The following is an 11213-nucleotide window of genomic DNA, read 5'->3' as shown; positions in this document are numbered from 1 at the left end:
CTTTGGTTTCCGTCCTACCTTAACTCCTTTAATGGTATTTTGTTAGATGGAAAATTTGTCCTACTTGTTAACTTCAAATTTGTTGCAGTGTTGGCGTAGCTGACTAGCAGGTAGTTGAATTCCATGGAAACTATGGAACTTTGTTTATTTTCTGCAAAAGTAGGTTTTCGATTTTGGCGTCCTGGAGTGTAAAGGAATTTTACTAAAATAGCAGAGTGAAAAAATTAAAATAAACTTTTAGGAAAATGGGTAAGTTTTCTAGTTGCACTAATATAAAACTTTTGGTGTTTGTGGGTGCATTTATTAAAAACATTAATATTAATTCTTTACATATATCATTTACAATAGTGTTTTGCATTTGGCAGTTTTTTTGTGACGCAATGGAGTGCACACATGTACATATGTATGTATGTATGTATCTGCTAAACAGTGTGTAACAAAAAAATATGTTTGTCTCGCGTTTGAACTGTTCATCTTTATGCAATGGTGCTCACCAATAATAATTTCAATAATTTATACTTCCCTTGGTGGGATATTACAGTGTTACGGTACGGTTGCGGTATTTTTGAATCATTAGTAAGTACAGAGTGCTATCTCGGTTGGCCCCACTGTAGGCTACCGATTCCGTATCGCATATTGCGATGATCTAGAGCCTGAAACTTCTGCGGACCTCCAATTTGTGAAAAACGTAACATCATCTCGCCGTAATCAGAACTAGCCCATGTGCAATTTTTCAAGTATCTGAAGAAAAGCAAAAATTATACGACGCCTTTGAACCGTACAAGCATGGTAGTGTAAGAGATCAAACTAGTTTATAAAAGTATAGCGACTATTTCGTGCAGAGAACGCAGTTCCGAGCTTTGACCAGTTGTGAAATTTGGTACATACCTTTATTTCTGACGACAATACAATTATGTAAATTCGAAATCATTCTAAATCCAAGATGGCCGTCACCACACAATGGCGGATTATGTATTTTTCCCGACCCTAATCCACAACGCCATATCGCTATCGAATTAAAGGACTTGACTAGTAGAATACAATACACTATGAAAAAAATGCAAATCGAAGATGATTGGCACCACAAAATCGCGTATCTAGGTATCTAATCAAAACAAAGGACTGTGTCAACTTAGGTTCGTCAACTTAGTTTAATGTATTGACTGTTTAAACACCATGATCCGCCATTTCGTTTGGGACACCAAATAAATATATAATCCGCCACTTATTCAAGGAAGCTGTGCTATTAATGTAGTGCTGAAGAAGAATCCTCTTGCCTTGTTATTATTACTGTAGCGTAATAATATCACTGTAGAAACGCTTAAATGGCACACAAAAAACAAAACCAAGACACGTAAACTTAATTTTGGGTCGTAGATTACGGATCTATATCCGTTTTTTTAGACCAGTTAATTTCCCATGATATTTTCATTTTAAGTTTGCATTATGAATGAAAAAAAAATCAAACTTTAACATCAAAAATGTTACTCGCAGCAAAGTTGCAAATGGTCAAATGAAAATGCGCAATAATTTCTTTACAAAATGTCTCTATCCAATTTTATATGATTTGATTGTACATGGCGTATAAGTAACATTCTTTCCTAATCACATTTCATAGAAAAGAAATTATTACGTATTTTCATTTGACCATTTACAACTTTATTTATCAATCAATTTTCTTCGCTAATAGCTTGATGTTTTTGTAAAAGAACAGGCTTTAACACAAATCAAAAGAATTTACAAAAAAAATCTTTTATTTTTTTCCTGTTTAAGTTTGTATTTTTCATTAACAATGCAAGCTTAAAATGAAAATATCTTGCGAAAATTACCGGATTTAGAAAAACGGTATACAGGGCCGTAATCTACGTTCCAAAATTAAGTTTACGCGTTTCAGCATTTTTATGCGTCNTTTCTTCGCTAATAGCTTGATGTTTTTGTAAAAGAACAGGCTTTAACACAAATCAAAACAATTTACAAAAAAAATCTTTTATTTTTTAATTTTTTTCCTGTTTAAGTTTGTATTTTTCATTAACTATGCAAGCTTTAAATGAAAATATCTTGCGAAAATTACCGGATTTAGAAAAACGGTATACAGGGCCGTAATCTACGATCCAAAATTAAGTTTACGTGTTTCAGCATTTTTATGCGTCATAATAAAGTTAGCAATAACAAGAATAAATTAACCATATTCATTTTCTATTTCATTCACTTTGAAATTTATTTATAACAATTTAATTCTCGAACTCCTCCAATCAAGTAAACTTTTAACACTTTCAATTTTAATTACCTAATCCGGTACGCTTTGAGCGATTTATTTTCACAGTTGGTCTTCAACTTTGCTAATTAATTCATACACTCCTCAGCAAATTTCCACAAACCTTGAACAAAAATACAATACCACTTCCGAGTGCTTTTCACACTTCAAGAAGAAAATCCTTTGGCGGCACGGCATAGTTGAAACTAGCCAATGGGAAATCAGTTAAAAAAGCACTAATGTAAAAGTTTCGCCAAAGTAGTGAATGTTATGCGTGCCAAAAAGTAATGGTGTTGATGCTATTAGAAAAGTTTTTAAACTATGGCAGTGTGAAACCAAACACTTGAATGCATTGTAGAGGAAGTACCTAGAGAAAGAGCGAGGTGGGGGGCGGTTTGGAAGAAATTAAGGTTATAAAAAGTTAAGATCTCTATCATATAAATGTTAGTTATATGAATAGTTTGCTGATGAGTTACTATATTAAGGCCAGTGTTCAACTCTCAAGAAAACGGTTAAGAAAAATGTTGCCATTATTTTGTGTGTGTCTCTAAGGAATTTTGACATCTGATACTTCGCAGCTTGTGACAGCCTGTTGCCTCACTCTCTCCTCAAGAAATAATGGAACGGGCATATATTTCTGTTGCAAACATGGCTTGTCTTGTGCTCTTTTTTCACAAAAAACTTTACAAAGCCGTAGTAGAAAGCGTAGCAAATTTCTTAAGAACTGCGTACTGCTTTTAGGAAATTTGACTTAAGAAAATTTCTTAGCCATTTCTTGTACGTCATCTTGAGGTCTGCATACTGGCCTTTAGTAAATACTGTATAGGAATACGTGTCTGTATTAGGGTGTATCTTTTGATATCAAATAATTCACAGTTATAAATATCTCGAAACTTCTAAGGCGATTGTGTTCTTTAATAAATCGTCTTCTTTCGGATAAGTGTATCAAGAGGTTCTAGGCGAAGTATTTATTTTGGAAAGCATTTCCGGTATCCCATGTCAAAACACCATAGCCAGAGCAGATAAGTTTGACACTGTAATTATCGACCGTGAATTGTTGGTCCAAAAGGTTTAAATAAAAAATGATATTACGCGGGACGAGGTTCACGGGTCCGCTGGTTTAATTTTAATCAGGGACCGTACCAAAACCAAAACCTATACTTCTGATCAAATATAACCTTTATTTTATGACTTTTGTTTTTTCGATCACATTGTAACCGTTACATTCAGATTAAAATCGGTCTTAAAAAGCAGTCTCAATAATAACGACTACAACTTATCGAAAAAAGTAAAAATCAAAAATAACGTTTATTTTTTGTTTATTTATTAATTGCATAAAGTGGACAGAAAAATTGAAATTTTCCAATTATTCTTCATAGAAAAAAACGACTTTGAAATAATCAGTCCCTAATAAAAATAGAGTTACGACCACTTATCAAAACTGCTTATTTAAAAAAATAAAATATTTAAAAACATATGTTTAAAAATTGTTGAGACTAAAAACAAAATGATTGTTGTAACGATTCCACTTTTGGGAGGAGTTAAATTTTCAAATAATACCCGCTTACATGTTTAGGGAATTCACATATTGGCATAAAAGTTGTATTGTCATAAATTTTTTGATAGTGAAAATATTTTTACAACCGCCTCAAATTTTATACGTTTTGAAATTTATGACATTATAAATCTTCAAACTGAGTTGGTGATATTTTCTATGAATTTTATCATTGTTACAAGCATATAGACATATATGAGATTTAATAAAAATTGGACCAAGTTTAATGTTAGCCAACTGGTTCATACTTAAATGTGTATGTAAATGCAATTATCGTTTTCCCCTCTTAAAAAAAAAAATAAAAATTATGTTTACATAAAAATCATGTCAAAAACCAAATTTGTGACACCCTAAAGCACACTCCAAATAACATAAAAAACTAACATATGTACATACATCGCATAAACTGGCAAGCGTACTTGCATGCCAACAAGTTTGTAAGTATTTTTGTTTATTAACCGACTTCCAAAAAAGGAGGAGGTTATCAGTTCGTCGGAATATTTTTTTATTTTTTTTTGTATGTTACCGCATAACCTTGGACCACGTCAACCGATTTGAATAATTCTTTTTGCATCGGAAAGGTAGTGTCTCAGAGGTGGTCCCATACTAATCTGGTTAAGACCCGATCAGTGGATTATGATATATATATATATATATTTTTTTTTTATATAAGAGTTGAAGACGGTTTTTTTTTGCTAAAAATTACTTCTTAACAATAAAGCTTACAACCATATGAGCTTGATTGTGTGTATATATGCCCACGTCAAGTAAATAACGCTACAGTGTAAAGCCGAAATAGTCAAAAAAAAATTAATTGAAATTACTGCTATGTAGGTTGACTAGTTCGGGAACTGGTATGGGCTGATGCATAGGCTGACTAGTTCGAAATCTTGGAATGTTCCCGCAATGTCAAAGCAAAAATTTAAAAACCAGCACTATAATTGATAAATAAAGAAGCCAACATTTTTCTCTGCAGCTTCCTGACACTCCTCATCGTACCAGTTGTTCTTTCGGGCTCGCTGAAATCCGACTACTTTTTCGGTGCGGTACTTAATGAGCGGGTAATGTGTTTGTTGAAGAGTGCTCTCTGAGAGCAGGTGTGAGAGTCGAGTAGCGAATGCATTGGCTGTCTGTTGTGATTGCAGCTTTTCGACGTTAAGCTTTCCTTGCATATTTGGGCGCACATTTTTTGCTGTACAGAGGCTGGTACGTATCTTGGCTGCAACAAGGTAGTGGTCTGAGTCGATGTTTGGGCCTCGGAGTGTACGTACGTCTTAACTACTGGAAGCATGCCTTCCGTCTATCACAACATGATCGATTTGGTTTCTCGTTTTTCGATCCGGAGACAGCCACGTAGCTTGATGAATATTTTTATGTTTGAACCTAGAACTGCACACTACCATGTTTCGGCCCGGCGAAGTCCTTCAACCTCAGTCCGTTGTCGGACGGTTCGTCGTATAGGCTGAATTTTCCGACGGTGGTTCCAAAGATCCCTTTCTTGCCCACCCTGGCATTGAAGTAGAGAAGCACGATTTTGATATCATGGCGGGAGCAGCGCCCGTACGTGCGCTCCAAGCGCTCATAGAAGAGATCCTTGAATTCCTCATCCTCCTCTTCCGTCGGGGCAAGGGTGCAGATGAGCGAGATGTTGAAGAATCTCACTTTGATGCAGATTGTGGCTAGATGCTCGTCTACCGGGGTGAACGACAGTACTCGGCGATGTAGTCTCTCTCCCACCACAAATCCAACACCAAATTTGCGCTCCTTTACATGGCAGCTGTAGTAGACGTCGCAAGGCCCCAGACATTCTTTGCCTTGCCCCGTCCAACGCATTTCTTGGATGGCGGTGATGTCAGCTTTTGTCCTTACGAGGACATCAACCAGCCGGGCAGAGGCACCTTCCCCATTAAGGGTCCGGACATTCCAGGTGCATGCCCTCAAATCGTAGTCCTTTAAACGTTTGCCGTGGTCGTCATCATTAAGGGGGGGTCTCATCCGAGGCTTTGCCTTGCTTCTTCACTGGAAGTGGTTATTACGTGGCGGGTCCCAAACCCAGCGGAAAACCTTTTGCTGGGATGGCGGTGGTTTCGTAACCAAATACGCGTTTATATAGCGATCCGCTTGCTCCAAGACAGACACCGGCTTGCAGTCGCACCTACTGGTGAACAGACACAGATGCAGATTTCAGTGAGCCCTCAAACCGAATAAGTCGGAGTGGCCCCACCGAAGCTCCCTCTCTTTCTGCCGTGACCCAAAGCCCCACTTGGATTGGTTGCCGCATCTCGCACATGGGTTGCTCACGTTGCCCAGAGTGCGCGAACGAGGGCACAAGAGTCGGGCTTGAGTATAGCCATGCAACTATAATTGCATACCCAGCACATCGACTATACCCCATTGCGACTAGTACAGAATAAATATGAAAAAAATTTGGCTGCGCTGTATATGTGAACTAACTACTACCAGTTCAGAGCGAAGTAGACCTTCCCATAGGTACATGTGTATGTTTGTATGTGGATAACGATATGCATATGAGTATATGTAAGCATGTATGTATGTAGTCATGTGTTGGAATCAACAAATTAATAGTATTATTCAAACATGGTGATTGCATATTTTTAGGCAGTAGCATTTGAGTGATATATATTTTTCGTAGGTTGGCGGAGAGGTGCGAGATCGAGCTAATAAAATCATTTACCTCTACTGCCATTCAATCGTCACGCTATACAAATGTCTTCATATGGCTAAGTTAGCATTGTGATTTAAGGGAAAAGGAATTCCACTAAATGTAGTAGGCATTTTAAGCAGTTAAGTGAACTATATGTATGTATGTATATACAAAAATGTACGTTTGCAGCTGGCTAGACATGTAAATAGTTAGTACGACGACAAAGCGAGTATATTAAGGGTGCCACGACTCGACGCGAAAGGAAGTTAGATATCAATCAAGCACACAAAAAACCAGGCAATATAAGCTCCAACTGTTTACGATTAGAAATACTAAATATTTATGCTCACATGCATATGAAAAAATTAGCATTATGTGTAAGTTTTTGTTGGCATGCCTGTGTGGCAGGGCATTGAAGTTTTGCCTTACTTTTATTGTGTAAAGCATATTGTCTGTTGTCTGCTGTCTGCTGTCTATCGTCATTATTGCATGATTGACGCGCATTTAGCTAACAGTTGGTATTGTTGTTGTTGTTGTTGTCCGCTAACTTCATTGACTTGCCAATTTTTTGCATTTTTTTTTTATCTACATGTTATTTTTTCATTCACTACGAAGCAGACCTTTCCAAAACTGTTTCCCCTTCTTATATATATTTCACCCTCATAGTGGTAACGCAAACGGCTTCAAGTGTGAATACAGCAGGTCGAACCGTTAACGGCAAAAACAGCGCTGCACGGCCATCTAATGGTACACGACAACAGGCAAAGTCACCTGTTCCCGCCGCAGGTGGTGGCGCTAGCGGTGGCAAGGGTAAGTCTACAAAGCTAACCAGCCGTTGTATATTGCGAACGGTTACCGCATTTCTGGCGAGCAGCAAGCGCAACTCCAGCAATGCACAACAGCGCGCCAAACAGACGAATAAGCGACGTCGCCAACGCAAGATGGACGAGTTGAGCGGTAAATTGAATCCCAAATTGTTGGAGAATTTACGTAAAAAGACAAAGTTTAGCAAGTGAGTTGAAAAGTGTTTAAATGTTGAATTACTATGTAAATTTGTTATGTGCTCTCATATGTGGCATATGCGGTCGTTTGCTGGAAGAATATCTTAACATCAGAAATCAAACAATGCCAGAAAAGAGTTTTTAAAGTTGTTAATTGGGTTTTCAAAAAGTATAATCTTGAAATTTATCAAACCGCACTTTGGTTTCTTGACTTCTTATTATATTTGCTAAACATGGTGGAAATAAGTAAAGCTGCACGGATAAAGCGTTTCTCCATGTGAATAAAAATGTACAGATATCGTGACGAATTTTTTACACCACTTTAAAGTAGGTCTGATGTTAAATTGTCTCTTTGGGATACTTCCAGCAAACGAGCGATATGCAATTACTTAAAGAATGAAGAAAGTATGCAAAAAGCATGAACTCGGCAGCATTAAAAAAAATGCAAACAAAATCGAAAAGCATACTGGAAAATGTTGTTATCTCCCATTTGCTACAAGTTTATAATTATCCTTTTTTAAGCAATGTCGGGTCATGTCGTATGAGTAACTTTTAATTACTTGGGTGATGAGTTAATGTAACGTATACGCCCCGGTAAATGCACGTTACTGCAATGAGATTTGTACGTGTGTAGTATTGAGTGTAAATTTGCTTTGAAAGAGTTGATTTCTATCTAGTATTAAATTTTAATTTCTACATACATATGTACATACATATCGTTACCTTAATTCACAAAGGCGCTAACCCACATTTTTTTCGAAACTGCGTTTCTCGCAGATTTTGGTAGGACGTTTTAAAATAAACTTTCATTAAAAATTTTGCAGTGTTTTTACCACAAACAACGGAGTTACATGCCACTTTTTAAAAAATTCTACCTGTTTTTTATACTGATTTTATAATGTTTTTTGCTTCTCCTGTAAAATAAAAAGAAATTTGTTGGCTAGGGTCTTTGTGAATTAAGGGGACGATATGTAGCAATAACAAAGGATTTCAGTGCGTGCAATTTTTTCGATTCATTGCGAAAAGAAGGAGTGTTACCATTGACAGTAAAGTAGTTTGTTTGCATAAGTCTGAGCTCATATACATACATATGTACATATTCAAAAGCTGACATATATATTCATTTTTAAGAAGGTAAACTGTAAGAACTGTATGCTATGGACTTTTTTAGGCAAATAGTCTAGTCGAAACGCTGTTAATTAAATTTTAACCGACTTCACAAAAAGGAGAAGGTTATCAATTCGTCGGAATATTTTTTGTTTTTTTGTTATTTTTTATGTATGTTACCGCATAACTTTGGACCACGTTAACAGATTCTTCTATAATTCTTTTTTAAAGGTGTTACCTCACAGGTGGTCCTATACTAATTTGGTTTAAATTCGACCATCGGATCATGAAGAAATTAACGATAATCTTAAATTTGTATATTAAAATTGAAGTCGGTTTTGTTTTTTTCTTCAAAATTACTTGTAGTTTTAAGTTTTTCTCAAGTCAACTTCAACCTCAAGTTTGTTTATGTTAACTTTTTTTTAAGACTTAAGGTATGCCGCTCTTAAGTTTAAATCTAAGTGCAACTAATTTAGTATTTTAGTCTTATCTCTTTAAATCATTTCAATGGCTAAGCCAGAATAATAATAATAATAGATAGGCGCTTACACATATGTTAGGGTTTGGCCGAGCTTCTACTCCGATTTGTGGCGTGCGCTTGCATGTTGTCATACATAGGGGAGAGACCTACAGTTTTATGCCGAACGGCGATTGTATTTTTTCTGAGAAGCTGTTATTCATGGCAGAACTACACTCGGAGGTTTTCGACCACTGTTTAAAAAACCCCTTTTTTCATATTTTTTTTGCGATGTTGCTTTGACCAGGGCTTGAACCCAGGCCCTGCGGAGTGGTAGCGCGCACTGCTAACCACTACACCACAGCGGCCGCCGCTAGAATAAATGTGAAAAAAATTGCTGAGGTAATATTTTTTTCCGTTAGGCCCTAAAAAGATAAATAATTCATTTTTTGTTGTTTTTAACATTATTGTAAACATTCAAAGGGCTAATTTTATTTTTAGTCATCTCAATCACCAGGCGCTTTTACATATAAATCATTAATGAAAAAAATGATTTTTTTTTTTATTTTTCCGAGTTATAAAGCGCTTTAGTTAAACGTCAAATACTTGTCTCTATAAATAGGCCCAACATTTATTAGAACTTCATCTAATGGTGGCAGGTGTCTAAAAACACATGCGTTGCAAAACGTGACAGACAATCCATTTAGTCTAAGACTATTTTTATTTTAATTTTGTGGTTCTTGTTGTAGTGGCTAATTAGAAATTAGTAAGTTGAAACTAAAAAATTTATCTGAACCATACTGCCGCAGCTTTTAACATTCTTATTACTTATTCCGAGGTTAAAACCGAAGTATCTAAGCCTACACTTTATAACTACCCTGAACTGCAACTCTAAACGATTTATTTCTTTGGCATAAAAATCATGCGATATCACAATCTATAACCTTTATAGTGCCCAATTGTGCCCCCCGACTGGGGGCAATCAGCTAACATAGCCCAACCTAACGCAGTCAGATTTTATTTTTTTTTTATTACCAGGCTGCGTGTTTGAATTCTCAATTGAATATTAACTCATCACATTGGTGATAAAAAATATTGGTCGACCTTTACACCTGTCTAATATTTTCTAAGAAACAAGCGAAAGGGGTCAAATAATCGAGCGGAATAACAATTAATACATGTCGTATGAGTAACTTTTAATCGTTAAGTTATATTACAGACTCGTGAAAAATTCAATAAATTAAAACTTATTCAACTCTCTTATATGTTTATTTCTTTTTAAAGGGATGAAATAGATGCTTTATGTCGAATTTATCGTAAACTTATATCGAATAGCCAATATGCCGCAAAAACATTGGCGACCGGCAGTTCGAGTGCAGCAATTGTAAAGCCACATGCAACAGTCGAGGTAAGATTTGTATGTTTACGTATATGAGCAAATCTTACATTGGTCGAAAATGGAGGTAGGTACAGCTATCTCAGTTATCACCAGTTTTGTATAGAGAACAAACGAAATTTTATTTTTACACAGTATTCCCTATGCGCATGTGTATTACTTTCTTCATGTATAAATACAACAATTTTAAAATGAATTTCGAGTGTGCCAATAAAATTGTAAAAATGGAATTTTAGTTTCTCATAGTCATCTTTTGCTCAATGTAATTTTTTTTATTTGGTGACACACTAGTTTTAATACACTAGATCCGTTCGTTTTGGCTAGAAGAACAATTTCGCCATTTAATTGTTCATTGTGAAGTATCTTTGTTGCGTTTATTTAATCGCGACAGCTCGGAGGAACTCAAAACAATTTTTAATAGCGGTTGATACTCGGTTAAGCGTATACTTGTTCGCTTTAAAACTTTTGATTTATTTGTCCTCTTGCGAAAAACTGTGTCTATTTAACAATTTGACTTTCATTTATACCCAAATGCAATTATGTACAAAAACATGCCTATGGTCTGACTTTACCGCTAAATTTGTATATATGTACGGAAACATCATTAACTTGTTTTACTTTACTTCAACATTCTTAGGTAAAGCTATACCGATTGACGTACACACATATGTACATAGCAAATACTTGTATACATAAAACATAAGAGAAAACATAGTAAGAAGGGATTAGCTAAGAGTATAAGATCTTCACTGTTCGGCTGAACTTAATGTCGGTGACA

General features: G+C 35.8%; 1 protein-coding gene across 1 annotated transcript; it reads left to right on the top strand.

Moving 5' to 3' along the window:
• The first annotated feature begins 245 nt into the window (after positions 1-245).
• On the top strand, positions 246-10474 carry LOC108372002 (uncharacterized). Its single transcript, XM_017627635.1, has 3 exons — positions 246-249; positions 7141-7486; positions 10324-10474. Exons 1-3 carry the CDS (start codon positions 246-248, stop codon positions 10472-10474), a joined length of 501 nt encoding a protein of 166 aa, XP_017483124.1.
• Positions 10475-11213: the final 739 nt, after the last annotated feature.

The sequence above is a fragment of the Rhagoletis zephyria genome, unplaced genomic scaffold (assembly GCF_001687245.7).
Source record: "Rhagoletis zephyria isolate East Lansing unplaced genomic scaffold, Rhagoletis_zephyria_1.1 Rzeph_scaffold_05358, whole genome shotgun sequence".
Lineage (NCBI taxonomy): Eukaryota > Metazoa > Arthropoda > Insecta > Diptera > Tephritidae > Rhagoletis > Rhagoletis zephyria.
The sequence above is the reverse complement of the archived record's forward strand: the minus strand, read 5'-3'. Positions and strand labels throughout refer to the sequence as shown.